General features: G+C 38.9%; 1 protein-coding gene and 1 non-coding gene across 2 annotated transcripts in view; one reads left to right on the top strand and one right to left on the bottom strand.

The window, feature by feature from the left end:
- ABHD18 (abhydrolase domain containing 18) overlaps positions 1–16,537 on the bottom strand; it is a 40,177-nt gene extending 23,640 nt beyond the window's left edge. The window contains exons 1-3 of the mRNA XM_087816478.1: positions 16,388–16,537; positions 2,821–2,929; positions 2,104–2,188 (exon numbers count right to left, since the gene is read on the bottom strand). Coding sequence (XP_087672604.1) covers positions 2,104–2,188; positions 2,821–2,912 — 177 coding nt within the window. The 5' untranslated portion in view covers positions 2,913–2,929; positions 16,388–16,537. The remainder of the gene's footprint in view (positions 1–2,103; positions 2,189–2,820; positions 2,930–16,387) is intronic.
- On the top strand, positions 12–137 carry LOC148093245 (small nucleolar RNA SNORA3/SNORA45 family). The gene has a single exon (XR_015714450.1). It is a non-coding gene; the product is annotated as a small nucleolar RNA SNORA3/SNORA45 family (small nucleolar RNA).
- Positions 16,538–18,473: the final 1,936 nt, after the last annotated feature.

The raw sequence follows: 18,473 nt of genomic DNA, 5'->3' as shown, positions 1-18,473 counted from the left end.
AAACAAGCAACCCCTAGAGTCATGTTTGGGTATCAGCTAGTGCCTTATATGCTAGAGTCCTCAAAGAGGAGCTCTTGACCTTATTCCCTGACTGTGGCCCCACTATACCCTAGGCAGTCACCAGGTTAGTGACAGACAGAAATGCAAAACAAAAAGGCAAATATTTCATAAATAATTCTCCAAAGAAGAAAGTCAAATGGCCAATAAGCACATGAAAATGCTCAACATCATAGCCATTAGGGAAAGGAGCATCAAAATCACAACAAAATACACTTCGCACACACTGGGATGACTAGAAGTAGTACATACATCACGAGAATGTGGAGAAACTGGAACTACTACACACTGCTAGTAGGAATGAAAAATGGTGCCCTTTGGAAAAACAGCTGCAGTTTGTTAAAAATATGAGTTAACACATCAGCCAACAATTTCACTCCTCAATATATACCCAAAAAATTAAAAACATACATCCACAAAAACATCTGTACGTGAATGTCTGTAGCATTATTATTCACAACAGTCAAAAAGCAGAGATAACTCAAATGCCCACCAACTGATAAATGGATAATTATAATGTCATATATCCATATGATTCAGCCATAAAAAAGAATTAAGTACTGGTACATGCTTCAACATGGATGAATCATAAAACTTTCCTAAGTGAAATAAGCCAGACACAAAAGGCAACATATTTTATGATTCCATTTACATGGAATGTCCAGAATAGGTGAATCCATAGAGAAAGCAGGTTAGTGATTGCCAGAAGGTGGGAGTATAGGGAAATGAGAAGGGACAGCTAATAGGTACTGGGTTTCTTTTCAGAGCAATAAAAATGTTCTGGAATGAAACAGTGATAGAGGTGATGGCTGCACATCTTGGGAATGTAACAAAGAACACAGAATTGTACACTTTTGGAAGCGTGAATTTTATGATATGTGAATTATATCTGGCTTTTTAAAAACTGAGGGAGTGAGAGAGAGAGGTGGTGAAGAGAGGAAGAGAATCTGAAAGAATGCATTCTAAAATCTTAACAATAACTCTCCTTTGGGAGGGAAATTAATTTAGAAATTAGAGTGTTATGATTTTTACTTGGTATACTTTAAAATTGTTTATTTTAAGCCTATGATTTTTCAATAGGAAAAAATAAAATAGAAATGTTTAGTAAAATTTTAGGGAGAAATGTTCTAAATCCAGAAGGAACAGTCAGATGGTGTACAGTAGGGATTTCCAGTTAAAATTTTTTTAGCAGTGGAACACTTCTGAAAAATGAAATCTTCTAAAGTTATCCAACATATACAAGAGATGAAGGAAGAGTTCCTTTGGTTGATGGTAGTGAGAAATTTGAAGCCCCCCCATTTGAAACCCCTCCCTAATAGTATCCAAGGACATAAACCTAGAAATAGTTTACACAAAAACATGTGGTTACTTAAAAACAAAACTATTTCAAATACAATAAGTCCTCATTTAACACTGTCGATAGGTTCTGTGACTTTAAGCAAAACAATATACAAGGAAACCAATTTTACCATAGGCTATTGATATAAACAAGAGTTAAGTTCCTCCAGCATCTCATTAACATTATAACAAAATGACATTACTCAAGGACAGGCTCTATATTTCCTCATCTTCTCTAATTTTATAGCATTTTCATTCTATTATTTTCTCAGCAATTAACTATATCCCATACCATTTCCCTGATGTTATTTAACAGTTGTTTTTGCTAATAACATCTCATGTAGTAAGTGATTCTCCAACTAGAGTACTTCCCTGTGTTACTTCCAATGTTTTTGAAATGTTGAATAATTTACTTTAACCTGCATAAGCCTAAAGGTAAAAAATGAGGCTCAAAAAAATCCAGCCCTAAATATTTTCTTATGTTTTATTACATTCAGGCAAGTATATGCTCCCAAGTATAAATGAATTTAATTATTATAAACATCCAGTTAGAACACACATAGCATTTTAAAAATATTAAATGAAAAATCTATATTATACTCATGTTTTAGTGTTTACTGTTATTATACTCTTAATGTTAAACATATTCTTGTCACATATTTATGTTAAACCAGAATTTCTATAGTTGCATTTACTTCATTTGAATACCTTATCAATGTATACTGGATAATCACTTGAAACCAGATTCTGACATCTTTCTCGATTTCCAATTATCTTCCTGAATTCAAAGAGTCTGTTATGGTTGGGGAGGAAAGGAAAAAAGTTAATATAGCCATATGTTGAAACTGATGACGAGTGAGTAAAAATTAGCAAGTCCAGTTCATAAAACATGTTAAAATTTAATTTTAATCACCAAAGAAAAAGATTAGGTTGTTGGTCTTTTGCAAGCTAGACGTTTTATCTCAGAAAAAAATATATGAGAAATATCACTGTTTAGAAAGTAATTAACATATATAAGACTCAAAATTAAAGGCTCAAATCTTGAAAATTTATTGTCTTAAGTCCAGCTATTCCCATGAGCTACACAGTATATCCCAGCTTCATAGTCATTACAAATTCAGTCTACCGAAGAATGCTCAGTCTCTGGAAACTCTAATTAACTTAAAAATTGTTAAAGTTAAAATCTCATTTGTATCTCTGAGAACTCTTTATTTTTACAACTAAATTACTTTTAAAATAGTTCAATTTATGATTATAGGGGTTAAAACACAAGGAATAAAGAGAGAAAAGAGAAAAGGAAATAATTTCATTTTTTATATTTTCTAATGCTTAATTTTCCAATCACTTTATATTTATTTATAGTGAAGGACATTAAAAATGTTCACTAAAACAAAGTCAGAACAAGCATTCAGAAAAAATGCTTACCTTTTAAGATCCTCTGGCCTTCCCCATCCTCTGATAAAAAGTTTTGTAAGGAGAAGCCTCCGGTATAGAACATCTAACTTGCTCACACCCATCAGTAGTAAACAAACATCTATGAAACAAAATTTTAAATGACTTTAAAATATTTTATTTTAGGGAGCAGGTCAGTTTTCTGATCATTTCTTTAAATATCAGGTAAAAATTAAAGATAGATCCACTCTTAGTAACTTTCAAATATATAATACAGTATTGTTAGAGTTACTATGCTGTATATTACATACCCAGCACTTATCTTACAGATCCTAAAAGCACTCATCACAAGGAAAACTTACAAGTTTAGTTAACTAAACTTATTGTGGTAATCATCTCACAATATATACATATATCAAATAATTATCTGATACATTTTAAACTAACACAATGTTATATATCAATCATATCTCAATGAAACTGGGAAGAAAAATTAAGATACAGAAAAAAAGAACTAGAATGAAAGTAGAGAAGATGAAATAGAGCCCTGAGTTTCACCAAACTGTGAATTCCTCTAGTGTAGGATCTTCCCATCCTCAGCACAGTGACTCACAGAAAAAAAATCAGTATTTGTTGAATAACAACAGTAGTGGCTAAAAGAAAAAAAAAGAAAAACCAACAAGCAAAAATAGTAGTGGCTACTTATACAGTATTGTATTATTTGCCAGGAATGGTTTAGAAAACTACACACACACACACACACACACTCTCTCTCTCTCTCTCTCTCTCTCTCTCTCTCTCTCTCTCTCTCTCTCTCTCTCTCTCATTTAAACCTCCCAACACCTCATACTTAGTACACAAAATTCCAAGTACATGGATTTGGATTAAAAAGGTAAGTGTAAAAAGCAAAACTATTAACACTCGGAAGAATTCATGTGACATTATAATCAGAGAAAATGCAGCTAATATTCTAAGACTTTAAAGAAACTGGTTATTCAATGAAGATTTATTAAAAATAAGCTCCATTAAGAAATGAAAAGACAAGCCAAAGATTGTGAGAACTATTTGCAAAATACCTATCTGATAAAGAACTTGTATCAAAAGATATACAAGGAACTCTTAAAACTTAACGATAAGGAAAGAAAAAAGCCATTTAAAAAACTGGGCAAAAGAGCAGAACAGACACCACACCAAAGGTGTACAGATGGCAAATACAGGGCGAGGCAAAAGTAGGTTTACAGTTGTGAGCACGCAAAACAGAGTTTAATCTTGTATTATTAATTACCGCATTATTTTCCATATGAACTATAAACCTACTTTCGCCCCCCCATATAAGCATATGAAAAGATGTCCCATATTATATGTCATCACTCAACAACAACATACTACCACTCAAGTGCTAGAATGGTTAAAATCCAAAAAAATTACAATATCAAATGCTGGCAAGGACCTGGCTAAACAAAAAGTCTCATTTGTTACTAGTTGGAGTGCAAAATGATACAGCCACTTTGGAAAACAGTTGGCAGTTCTTTACAAAGCTAAACATAGTCTCATGATACAGTCTAGCCATTCATACTCCTAAGTATTTACCCAAATGAGTTGTAAACTTATATCCACACAATACCTGGGTATGAAAGTTTATAGCAGCTTTATTTATAACTGCTAAAACCTAGAAGCAAATAAGATATCTTTCAATAGGTAAATGAATAAACAAATTTTGGTGGCACATACATACAATGGAATATCATCCAGTGACAAAATAACTGAGCTATGAAGCCATGAAAAGAAATGGAGGAAACTTGAATGCAAACTGCCAAGTGAAATAATTCAGTCTGAAAATGTACCATTCCAATTATAAGACATTCTGGAAAAGGCAAAACTATGGAGAAAATACAAAGATCAGTGGTTACCAGGGATTCGGGAAGAGGAAAAGAGGGACAAACAGGTGTTAACACAGAGTTTTAGGGTAGGGAAACTACTCTGTAGGATACTGTAATGGTAGATACATATTATGTATTTGCCAAAACCCAAAGAACTGTACAACAGAAAAAATATATCCTAAAATAAACTATGGACTTTAGTTAATAATAATGTACCAATATTAGGTTCAACAAGTATACCACACTTTAATGCAATTTTAGGGAAGGGGGAGAAGGGATATATGGGAACTCCGTAATACCTGCTCAAGTTTTCTGTAAACCTAAACTGTTATAAATAATGAAGTCTATAAATTTAGATTAAAAAGTTCAAAAGATGATTTCCCTTAAGTTTTTAAGACTAGTTCTAAAGTACCTTTAAGTGTGAAGAAATTGATTTCCATAATTTTTCTTAGTTGATTTGTACTGCTAATCATAGAGGGGAAATCCTATTCTTAATTTTTATGGCAACGATTAAAGTCTTTATTTGTTCTTTCTTAAACCTACGAATACTTATTTTCAATTTAATTGTATGGGGGGAGAAAACTAAGAGTCCTTTTACCTATATGCACCAACCTCTTAAATGACCTCTTCCTCACTGAACAATTTTTACAGATTTGTAATGAATTTATATAGTCTTTTCAAGTTTTCCTCCATTACACCTTTCTACACATTTTGCAACTATGTGATATTCTAACATACTGATGCATAGTTTGCTGAACAATGTTTGGCTGCTCCTACAGAAGTCAAAGTCCAAGTACCATAAGCATTATCCTACGAAGTATGAACATCCAGACCTCAACTACCAGGAAAGAGCTATGAGGGAAGCCACATCACTTGAACATTTGGAAAGGTTTAAAGATGGTGTAGAATGGTAAACTTTGGGAACATTTTGCCAAGTAAAGATTCAGTAGTCCACTAAAGTTTGTTGTAGTTGTAGCTGTTTAAGTAAAAATTTTTATAAACTGAAGTGTACAATTTAAAAGTGTACAAATCATAAGTATAACTTAGTTCGTTTTCAGAAAACTAACAACCTATATTTTATATGATATGATTACAGGCTCTAGCAAAAAGTAGGTAAGGCCACATTTAAAAACAAAACAAAACAAAACAACACAGCCCTGGCCAGTGTGGCTCAGTTGATTGAGCAAATAGTTCCATGCCCCAAAAGGTTGCTGGTTTGATTCTAGGTCAGAATACATGCCCGGGTTGAGGGCTCCATCCCTGGTCAGGGCGTGTGCAGGAGGCAGCAACCTGATGGTGTTTCTCTCCCACATTGATGTTTCTCTCTCTCTTCCTCCCCTTCTCCCTGCCTCTCTTAAAAAAAAAAAAAAAAAAAAAAAAAAATGGTAAATTTTATGTGATATATATTTTACCACAATAAAAAAATTGGTAAAAAATTTAGAAATTGGTTAATTTGATAGTCTCTCCAAAGTTTTTCAGAGGAAGTAAACTGATACTCTCCGTTTGCACAACTTTCTCAAGCAGTTCGTGATTCTACTGATCTCAGAACTCAAGGCCCTGGCCGGGTGGCACAGGTGGTTAGAATGTCCATCCAATACCCCAAGGTTGCTGGTTTGATCTTTGGTCAAGGCACATAAAAGAATCAACCAATGGATACATAAATACGTGGAACAACAAATTGATGTCTCTCTCAAATCAATAAAAATTAAAAAAAACACACACACAACAAAACAAAACAAAACCTGAAGGTTCCTATTATTCTCAAGACACTGCAGCCCTGGCTGGTGAGCTCAGTGGTTAGAGCATCCACATGCGCACAGAGGGTCTCGGGGCTGACTCCCAGTAAAGGGCAGGTGCCTGGGCTGCAGGTTTCAACCCTGGCCACAGCTGGGGGACATGTGGGAGGCAACCAATAGATGTTTCTCTCTCTCCCTCCCCCTCTCTCTAAAAATCAATGCAAAAAAAAAAATATCCTTGAGTAAGGATTAACCAAAAAAAAAAAAGAAGAAAAAAGAAAGAAAGATACTGAATACTTTATCTGAAGGCTTTGCTAAGGCCTTTAAATTAAAAAATGTGAACAAATCTCTTTTTTTAAATGTATCTTTATTGTTGAAACTATTACAGATGTCTTTTTCCCCACTGATCCCCTCCCTTTACCCTGCACCCTCCCACACCGGCTTTCACCACGCTACTGCCTGTGTCCAAGGGTCATACATATATGCATATAAATTCTTAGGTTAATCTCCCCCCCCCTTCCCTCTGAGATTGGTCAGTCTGTTTATCTGTTCCATGCTTCTATGTCTCTGGATCTATTTTGGTCATCAGTTTATTTTGTTCATTAGATTCCATATGAGTAAGATCATGCTTGAATCCAGTTGGTTTCCCCAAACTTCTCACTTCCCCTTTTTTGAGGATTAGTTTCCAAGAGCCAAGGGTCTCATCTAGCTTCATTCAAGGCGTCATCTGGGTTGCATTCTCATCTGGAAGTTTGAATGGAGAAGTATCTGCTTCCAAGTTCACTCAGCTTGTTAGCAGAATTCATTTCCTTGCAAATATAGAGCTGGCAGCTTCAATATTTTGTCTGTCAGTCAGTGGCTAGCCTCAGCTCCTAGGGCTTTCCATGCTTCCCTACCACATGGCTCTCTTCACATGAAGTTCACAACATGACAGCTTACTTAAGGCCAACAGAGTAAAACAATGGCTGCCTATAAATGACTGCAAAACTTAAAGGAACATGGTTACAGATTTGATTATAATATAACTGATAAAAAATTTTGCTTTTTTATAAGACGTAACATTCCAAGACAATGATTTCTTGGTAAATAATAATTACTGTAAAATGACAAAGAATAATATAAAATCTATATATATTTATATTCAATACACAGTTTCAACATATAAAGAACAAATAATATGTAAGGTTTTAAAACATTGTACATGGCTTATTGTGTATTGAGTATTGGAAATAATTCATAAACTCCCAATCTCTGAAGTACCACTGCTGGACGCCCCCACAGGGAGCCATCTCTTTTGGCTTGCCCAGTGTCAGTGACTGGACACCTGTTTCCCCTGAGAATTTCCTGTTTGAACTTAGCTCCCAATCTTTGCAAGTTCCTTTCTACAGCAAATTTCTAGAATGTCCATTTTAATAAAATATATGTATACAAATAGAACACAGTTATTGTTACTGGTAAGAGGATAAGGAGACCTCAGTTCTTGTCTTCTTAAGGGAAAGATTTCAATCAAGAGACAAAGTGTAGAAAAGAGAGCAAGAATTTATTGGCCACAGCAAAAATATACTGGGATGGTGAAACAAGGAAGGGCATAAAAGCAACAGGAGAGCCTAGGCTGGGCTGCTTTGGCTTGCTGGGAAGTCAGAGAGAAGGGGGACCGGGCTTGGAGACAGGTTCAGGGGGTTAGCCCCAGACCAGCTGCGGCTGCCCATTGCTCCCTGGTTGCAAGTCTCATGGGGTCCCTTAGAGGTTAGAGGACAGGTACCTGTGGGGGAAGGAGAGGGGCAAAGGAATGGCACAGGGGTGCTCCCTGGAGGGGCAGCACATGGGGACTTTCATTTTCAATAGAACATTCATAAGCTTTATGCTCATATACCAAAATGAGATTTATTCTCTCAATTTGTCTGTCTTTGGGTGTTGTAGGCAAATGGCACTAATTGGATTTCTGTTATCTGTCTCCCTGAGTAGGGTTATTTAAGCTATTTACCTTCTAGTTGGGGAGGAGAATTGTAAGCCATTTACTGTTTACTCTTAAGCCATTTACTCTAAATGTCCTTGGTTTAGGGAAGATGAGATTCACTAGGTGGCTGCAAACTGCTGTTTAACTGTCTTATTTTCCCTACTTGTCCTGGAGTTTTCCTGGCTTCTTACTATTCTATAACAGTTATTAATTTTTATATGACAAAGCTTCCCATGTAATCTCAAGTATATTAAATAGGCCTAATTTAGTTTAAAAACATTTATAGAAAAGAGAGTAAATCCTTGAGGTATTCCAGGGCCCATTGGAATGACTTAAATCATCTTGTTATAGTATAGTATGAAGCTAGGAAAATTCCAGGATAGTCAGAATAGGAAAACTAAGATAGTTAAACAGAAGTGTTGCGGCTACCTATTAAATCCTATCTTCCCTAAACCAAGGACACTTAAGGGTAAATGGTTTTCATTTCTACCCCCAGCCAGAGGGTAGATAGCTTAAATCATCCTACTCAGGGAAATGGATAAGAGAATAATTGTGCCATTTGCCAACCATACCCAAGGAAAAATGAAGTTAAGAGAATAAATCTCATTTTGGTACCTCAGCAGAAAGCTAATGAATGTTCTATTGCTCCTCCCCTGAACTCCCAGCCTTTGAAACCCCTGAAAACAAATGTCCTGGGGTGCACTCTCCCTCCACCCCCACCCCAGGGGAGCACACAGCACCATTTCCTTCTCCCCTTGGAGGGGACACCATGAGACTTGCAGCCAGGGGAGCAATGGGCAGTGGCATTTCATCCTGGGCTTACCCCGCTGAACCTGTCTCTAAGGCCCCCTCCTCTCTGACTTCCCAGTGAGCCAAAGCAGCCCAGCCTGGGCTCTCCCATTGTTTCTTCTATGCCCTCCCTTGTTTCACCATCCCAGTATATTTTTGCTGTGGCCAATAAATTCTTGCTTTCTTTTCTACACTTTGTCTCTTGATTGAAATCGTTCCCTCAAGAAGACAAGAACCGACGTCTCCTCATCATCTCCCAGGTAACAATCTCTTGGTTAAAAAGTCTCCTAAAATTTAAACTTTGGGGAAAGATGTCAAATATACCTACTAACCAAAAGATTATATCATAAACACGTCATAAATCTAGGTAAAACAAACACATATTTTATGGTAATAATTCTAAAAGACATTAATCAAACTTAAATGGTTTTTAATATTAAACATTTTGTTCACAGAATTCTGCTTAATTTATATAAGTATTTAATCTTTTTACGCCCATAAAAAATTATATCTTGATGCCACCTGAAGGCTGAAAACACACATTTAATACACAAACATATAAACACTATACAATAAATACCTAAAGACCATACCCATAATCCAAATTATTACTTTCTGTAGAGAAAATGCAAGGTTTTCCTCATTTACTTTTGATGACTTTTAAGAAGACTATCAAAGGGGAATGAAATAACTAAATACAAGTAGGAAGACGTGTTGAGGCTCAAAGGCTGTGGAAATAAACAAAGTCCTTCAATTTAAGGAATTAAGTTAACAGTTGAGAACCACGCTAGGTTTTTGTTTTTTTCTATAAACTTAAAACTTTTACAAACTTTTAAAGCCTTCACAACCTTTTACAAACCTTTCTACAATTTTCACAAACCTTCTTACCCATTCAGAAATAACTATCCTTAGAACTTACTTTCTTCCTTGACCCTCAAAAATGAATCTCCATACCTCATGCCTTCTATTATCACAACCAAATAATTTCTTCTTAACTTAAACTTAACTCTCAGAAGCCTCAATTTCCAATGATAACCAAAAAATAAAAGGACCAGCATTCCCTAGGTTAATGTTTATGAACACATTTTAATCATACTCTTACTTTCAAGAAATATACCTTCAACAAAGCACAAGACATTACATCAACAGGTCCAAAACTATTTTACAGATTTTCTGAAATAAAAAGACAAAAGCAGGCAAACTTAAGACTTGTCTAGCAATCATGGTTTCAGTATTTCAAAATATCTAGATATTCAATAACTTTAACTAAAATTCACTAATTTAAAGAGGAATAGCTGGAATAAGTTAAATTGATTTGATTGATTTGAGGGCTAAGAATCCCCCCAATAAGGACTACCTCCCAGAAACTTGTACAGAGGTACTTCGGTTTTCTAATGTAATCTGTTCTGGAACACCATTTGAGCTCTGAAACATTAGAAAACCGAGGGATCAACAGCCCACAGCTAGGCCTCAGGATCTTGCACTCAGCGGAAGCCGTGTGGCATGTTCCACTTCTGAGGAGTGGTGAAAACCTAAGCATTCACTTCCAGGTTTACAGAGTTCGTAAATGGAAATGTTCACCAACCAAGATGTTCAAAAATGGAGGTACCACACTATATTTTAAAAGATGGCCTAGATAAAGAGTTTTTTACCTGGTACTTGCATTTCAAAGGTCCTAGAACTTTGGTTTCATAAAGTCAATTATCTATAAGCATTTTGAGCCCCAGGGGAGATTCTGGGGACGGTAAAAGGATTTAGTGGGTTTTGATGTCCTGGAGCCACACCTCTGGCCATGTAAGGACTGCATTGTAAAACAAGAACAGTACTTTTATACAGGAATTTTTCTAGTGAACTTTTTTAAAAATGTTTTTATTGATTTTAGAGAGGGGGGGGAGAGGGAGGGAGATAGAAACATTGATGAAAGAGACACATGGACCGGCTGCCTACCACATGCCCCCCTACTGTTGATGAAGCCTGCAACCCGGGAATTGAAATAATGACCTCTTGGTTTATGGGTCAACGCTCAACCACTAAGCAATACCAGCTGGGTGTGTGTGAACCTTAATGAGCAATTCTGTTGCTTTTGCTCCCAGAAACAGTAGGTATATTAATTCGAATAGGTTATAAAAGCCAGGATTACATGTTCTAACAGTTAAATTTCCTTGTAAACCCATCAGGGTCAGAGATAAAAACAGGAACAATTGCTGGTGCCTTTCTCTGGCTGAGAACAGCTTTTTTCCAAAGGGAGCTGTTAGAATTCCTGTTCTCATTTTCCTTGAGTGGTAGTGAAGACAAAGGGGAAGGAAGAAGGGAGGGAAAATGGCAAGTCCAGTCAAGGTAGCTCAAAAAGCAAAGGATGTGGTAGAGGAGCTATAGAAGGGGGAAGAGTGGGGTACAAGCATTTATTAGCTTCAGAATAGTTTGGAGACAGTCTCTAAAATTTCTTAGAAGCTTCTAATTTCCAAATCAGACACACTTCCTATCCATTTGTGGTAGGCAGTCAGACAGACATGAGCAGAGCAAGGATGGTGGGCCAGATATCGAAGATCACTAGGGTGGGAAGCCCCAGGTGCCTAGCAAGTGATAACTGCAGGGTGGGACCTCGCTCCCAGGGTGACCTTTCCTTCCCTAGCAATTCACTGGTAATATGGTTTGGACTCCCTGACCTTTCATATCTCTGGTCATTCAGTTTTTACCCTCTGACCTTTCCTCCCTAGAGATAATATCTAGGCCTCAATTGTATTTCAGCTCCAGAAAAGCAGCAAAACCAGACTAGGGACACCAAGGCTGATGTCAGGACAACTGCATTGAATAATGATCCCCTGCCCTGGTGCCGACCAATCAATCAGTGGAGACTGGGACCCTGAAAGGAATACTCTATTGAGATCCTCCCCTAAGATTTCCACTTCCACCCCTAAAAGTTTTTAGAAGGGAGGACCCAATTCGCTCTCCCTCCTTGGAGCATACCTGGGCCTCCACTCACTCCCCAGGCACATCACCTTGACCTTCCTCACTTCTAAGCTCCAAGGGCCCTTCCTTTGCCTCTATAACTTGTTTCCTAAGCCCATTTCTTCTAGGAATTACTTCTACCTCTGTGATTTTATAAATAAACGTTCTCTTATGGTTTGAGTCTTGGCTCTGAATTCTTTCCTAGACAGAACTCAAGTACCAAGTTTGCTGAATCTAGGTCCAGTTTGACTCCACTGGTCTAACACCTGGTGCCATTCCTACCATCCTCAATAAGTACATTGGTTTCCTGAGTTCCTTGAGTGTTCTAGCAAATTATCAATCCACAGGAGTCACAGAAACACTTGCATTTGTAGCCAAGTCAGTTAGAGTGTGGCTGGCATCAGAAGTAATGGCATCTGGAGGACTAAACCCTTAACTTGTGGGCTCTGCACTAACTCCTGTGGTGTTAATCTGTGAATGACTAATGTCAGAGTTGAATTGAAGTATACCCTGCTGGGGTGAAAATGGAACAGTTTATTCTTTACCCAATTACCAAAATTATGAATTAGTGTTCCATATTCCAAATAGGAAGACAACTCTTTTTATTTATTTGTCTGTTTATTTTTTAATTCTCACCAGAGGATATTTTTTCCCATTGCTTTTCAGAGTGGAATGGGGAGAGGGAGGGGGGGGAGGGAGGGAGGGAGGGAGGGAGGGAGGGAGGGGGAGAGAGAGACAGAGACAGAGAGAAACACAGATGTGAGACGTATCAATTGGCTGCCTCCTGCACATGCCCGGATCTAGCATGCAATGGAGGTACCTGCCCTTGGCTGGAATTGAACCTGGGACTCTTCAGTTTGCAGGCTGATGCTCTAACCACTGAGCAAAATCAGCCAGGGCTCAACTCTTTTTATATAGTTAGATATGTAACTCTATTCAAGGGGGTTCTATAGCATAAGGAAAGACAATTCTAAGAGATGAATGATGCTGTTATTTTACTCCTTTGGTCATTCTGGGATTGTTAAAAAAAATAGCACTGATAGACTTTGTACATTTATTAAACTGCAGTAGAACAGTGGCTTGTCATTATAACATAGGACTTCACTGTCTTTGGAACTATTGTAGGCTACTTATTTTCTCTCCACTGGCAGGAAAAGGTAAGGGGTCAATGTCTTCCTTTGCAACATCTATAGCATCAGTGGCAATAAGCAGATTCTGTGTTAGTGTTAAAAAGAACCCCAAATTCCAACACTTACATTTTACAGCAAGAAGTACTAAACTGGTCATGAGATAACCCATTTTTCTAGGCACTATTCTTCCAGGTAGGTAATAGATAAAAACAAGACAAACAGAAAAGTAGAAAGTTGTAAGGGAACAAGAAAGAACCTGAGAACAATGAACTCTTCAAATATTTTGTAAACTACTATACAATTGTTTAGTCATTTCTAATTTTCAACCCTATACTAGAAAAGCCTTCCAAATCACTTTCATTCCACGTAATATAGGCCACAAGAGTCAGCACTCCAAACCTAAAAGCCCATAATATCCCTTGCTGTAAATACCTGACCAATGAGCAACAGAAAGTAAACCAAACACACATAACTTATTATAGTTTGGTTTTGGAGTTTGGGGTTACACAGATCTTAAATCCCATTTCAGTTCCAAGGACACGTAAAAAGACCAGGTTTTCTGGGACGCTTTAAACATGTAGATCTTTCTAGGTAGGGCTAACTGATATCCAGTGACAACATGAGGAGATAATCCAAGCCCAGGGTAAAAGGTAACTCCAATTTACTAAAAGGAGGCACCACCTGGTGCCTTACATCAGGCTAATGTAACACCAGTGAGCTTCCACAGAAACAGAACTCACTGTTGAAGTATGTATCAAGCCAAACTGACATAATTATCTCCTATAGTTTTATATAGCCAATGAGACAGGGAAAAAAAAAGTGAAACAAAAATAGAAACTGTTGTAGTGCCAAGGAATGAAAAGTCTTTCCTAAAAAATGAGCGCTATTGCTAAAGCGGCACTCAACATCTCTTATGCCATCTAGTACCTTTATCTCCTTTCACTCTGTTACTTAAGCACTTAAACAATGCAATCCTAATTTTTTTCTGGACTTTTATCCTCACATAGTTGATACGTATCTCAAAGGCATAAAGGAATTTTTTTTTAAAAAAATAGCACCACGTACAACTTTATTCCACAAAAATGGAGACCTACTTTTTATCTCATAACTTTACTTTTAAATCATTTATTTCCAAAACAAGTTTAAGTAACAAAAAATGTGTTTAGATAAACCACATATCCACTGTTAAAATCTAGCCTCAACAATTTCGATTCTTTTTTTTTTTATATACAGGAGAACAGTAGGTAAATTGGAAGCTTATTTGTTCATTTGTTTAGAGGGGTGAATATCTATTTTAAGCAGTCATCTAAGGAGACTCATCAGATGGACTGTCTCATACCCTATGTGAAACATTCAACAAATAATCTAATCTCTTTTCAAGCCTAGCTCCTCTTTTCCATGGGCTTTTAAAAATACAAATTTTAAAGGTTTTTAAAAATGTTTACTTTGAGTGCTATGTGTATTCCTAAGAAATAATTTTTTTCTTTTTTAAATGGGTACAATACACAGAGCTTATTTAGATTTCACGAGGTTTACATGCACTCCATGCCATGTACTTTTGTGGTCTAAAGTCATCACTTGGAGGCAGCAATGGAAAATATCAGAGTCAGGAGACCTGGGTTCTTCCACTAGCTATGTGACCTTGAGTAGCCACCTTAACCTATAAAAGGGTTGTAATACCTGGCCTAATACATAATAGCAAATTATTTCATTTGTATAAAAATTGATTACCTGTTCTATTTTAAGAGATATTGGAAAAGATTCTTCTTCACATTCTTTTCACAAGAAGGCTGGTGGTAAAAAGCACGGGCTTTACAGCCAGGAGTCCTGTATTTCTTGGATTCTAGCTCTCTTGCTTATTAGCTGTGTGACCCTAGGCAAATTACTTAATCTCCATGCTTTCCACTTCCTTGCGTGCTTGAGACAGAAAATTCCACCTTAGAGGATTTGTTGTTGTGGTGAAATGAGGTAATTCTATAAGCATTCAAGTAACTAGCATTCATTTTGCTTGGTGCACTACTGGTTAAAAATACACACACACACACACACACACACACACACCCCACACACACCCATACATGGTACTAGACTCTAGGAATTAAAAAAGAAGCTGATGATATATATAGTAAAGCAACATTATAGAAAAAGAAAAAAAAACAACCACCTAATCATTTTACCCATGTACTTTCTTGGAGCCAACCATAGGAATCTGATGTTTCTGTGAGCTGTTAACAAATTTTCAAGACTGAATCCAAGTACAAAATGTCAGTTCTGAATTCAGAAGATAATTCTGAAGTAACAGAAAACACATTTCAAGTTTCACTGCTCACCAGCCGAATGTATCTGACAGGATACACGAAAGGTCACAGGCAAGACAAAGATCAGCATTTATGGCGCATACCATGCAACCTATAACTAGCACAGGGTCTGGCAGAGGGTAGGTGCTCATAAATACTGGCTGAAAAGAACTGAATTTGGGTCCAACTCGGCCACTACCACACCGAGTGACTCTGGGTAAGTTACTAACTTCTCTGGACCTTAGTTCTATGTAAAACAGAAATGTGTCATAGGACATGAGAATGTGTTAGTACTAATAAGCCAGTAATTATGACACACGTGACTACAGCTACCAATTAGTTCACACGCCTACTTGCAGGGGTAAGATGTTAATATGTAAGCACCAGCACAGAAACTGCACCAAGACCTACTGGGGGGAGGGGGAACAGAACATAGTTTCTAAAAATGTCGTTTTCCTCGGGATGAAAAGAGCTGATCATTGCTAAGAGGCCCCCAGGTTACAGCAGCAGACTCTTGCTGAAGACCCCAGTCGGCGCCGGAGGCACTGGGGTGGGGATCCGGGGGTCAGGAGGTTAGCAGGGGCCCCAGCCGGGCCCTAACTAGGCAGTGCGGGTGAGATGCCTTTGTAGTTAGCCGAGCGAGAAAAAGAGCGCGCAGCCGCTTCCAACTTCCACGGGGGTAAAGGACCGCGCGCCACCCCACCTCGCCCGGGCCCGCCAGAGCGCGCCCCGCACCCCGGCCTCGCCCCGCGCCCGGGACTCCGGGGTCTCCAGCCCAGCCCTGCGCCCGGAGTCCCTGACTCCCGGCACGTACGCCCGGCGTCCAGAGGCTCGGGGAGCGCGGCCCCGACCGGCAACTTACTGGCGGCTCGGCGGGCGCCTGCTGTCCAGCCGACCGAGTTTCCCAGCACCGCCGATGCCTCGTCTCCCGGGACTCGCGTCGAGTCCGAGCTCCAACCGCAGAGCCAACAGCCTTTCCAGGAACGCCGGAGCTCTGGCTTCGGAACGGAGCCCGGGAAACCCAAGAACCCGGGGCGGGGTGGCCGTTTGGATACGCCCCCGAGCTCTCCTCAGCTCGGCCCACGCGGTCCCGGCAGCCCGAGAGGCGCGGACCGCAGGAGGAGACTAAGGACACCAGGCCCCGCCCCTGACTCCTCACGCCCCGCCCCGAGCTCCGCGTGACCCCGGCGCTGGGCGGCCGGGCGCGCACGCGCACTTGCTGGGTTGTTTTGCCAGCTTTGGCTGTGTGGGTTGTGCAGGAGAAGGAGGTGTCGCGAGAGTTAGCTTCTCACCTCCTGGCGGGCGCGCTATGGCGGGACGGGGGGTCCAAGCTGAGCGGGAGCCGCTCTTAGGTGACCGCACACCCGAAAGCAGGTGAGCGGATGTGGGGGAAGGCACCCTAAGCTTCCTGCGCTATGGGGACTGTTGCCTTCACCGGCGCTAGCCATTCCCGGCAGAAGAAGGGGTGCCGGGGCGGCGGGAGCCGGCGGCCGGTCGCGCGAGGCCGGAAGTGGACCTCCCCGCGCCGAGAAAGGGAGAGTCGGAGTGCGCCCGCGGGCTCTGGTGGAGGTGCCGGAGAAAGTGAGACTGCCTCTGGGCGTCGGTTCCGCAGGGGCAGCCGCCGAGCCCTCTGCGTTGGGCCCGTCGCGGAGCTGAGCACGTCACACAGTTCACAGAAATTCCGAGATGATCGGTTTAATTGTTACTTGAATACACCGCTCTTAGTGTTGACCTAATTGCCAGATTCTTTGCTAGCAAGTGAACACGTCTGAAATGGCTTCACCTCTGTCCTGTGCCAAATATATAAATAAATACTAATTGTAAAAAAATACCTTTTTCTTTAGCATTTAGGAGATGAAGTGTATTGTGACCCTTCTATAATTCTAGTTATTTTGTTCCTACTTTGTGCAGTTACGTATTTTTGCCTTTAGGAAAATGGAGTTAAGTACTATTTTATTTGAAACATATAACAATTACGTCACGTAAATTAATACACAGTTAAATCAAAGCTGTCTACGTTAATTTTTGCTCATTTGTCTCACTTAAGCACCAAACCTTATTTTAGCCACTCTGTTTGAAACTCTTTGGAAAACGTATTTCTCTGGTCCCTGATTTACTAAACAATATACGTAATGCAATTTTTAAAAAAAATTATCGTTGAAAATATTACAGATGTCCCCTTTTTACCCTCATTGATCCCCTCCACCCGGAATCCACCCTTGCTCCCCAAGGCCTTCACACTATTGTCTGTGTCCATAGGTCATGCATATATGCATAATGTAATGCAATTTTATCTTGAGATTACAGTTCATATCAATGCTGAAATAATGTCGAAATAGAGTGATGTTCTTGGCCTGTTGAGACATTTTGGACTATTTCCTTCTATTCTACTTTATTATACACTGCTATACTTTTAAAGTTTTATATCTGCTCTTTTAGTGTTTTCACTGCCTATTCTGTTCTTGGCAAACTATCCCTCATCATGTTTTTGTTAATCTGTTGGCAACCCCTGTTTTTGTCGCTGTCAGCAACCTCTCTTCTCCCAGCTTTTTTTTGGGACTTCTACTTTGTTGCTGGTTTGAAAACCATATATAAGTTCAATAGAATTGTGAATAGTTAGAACATGGAAGTTTGGCTAAGGCCTAAAGAGCTCTTCTTTTTTTATATAATGGCATATATAAAGTTAACCACTTAATAAGTATATGCTGTATCAGGAACTGATTTAATATACCTGGCATACAGTAGATCTAATATCTCCCTTCTTCCCTCCCTCTCTACCACGCCCAGTCACATCACATTTGAAAAATAAAGTTTCTTTTTTCAAGACCAATTTGAGTCTAAAGTCTATTTTAGAAAATAATCTTGGAACATAAGAAGGTATTTTGTGGTTTTGCTTGTCTTAATTATTTGAAAACATAATGCTCATTTTAAGGTAAAGTTAACTCTTT

Source organism: Miniopterus natalensis, chromosome 4 (assembly GCF_054644295.1).
Source record: "Miniopterus natalensis isolate mMinNat1 chromosome 4, mMinNat1.hap1, whole genome shotgun sequence".
Lineage (NCBI taxonomy): Eukaryota > Metazoa > Chordata > Mammalia > Chiroptera > Miniopteridae > Miniopterus > Miniopterus natalensis.
The sequence above is the reverse complement of the archived record's forward strand: the minus strand, read 5'-3'. Positions and strand labels throughout refer to the sequence as shown.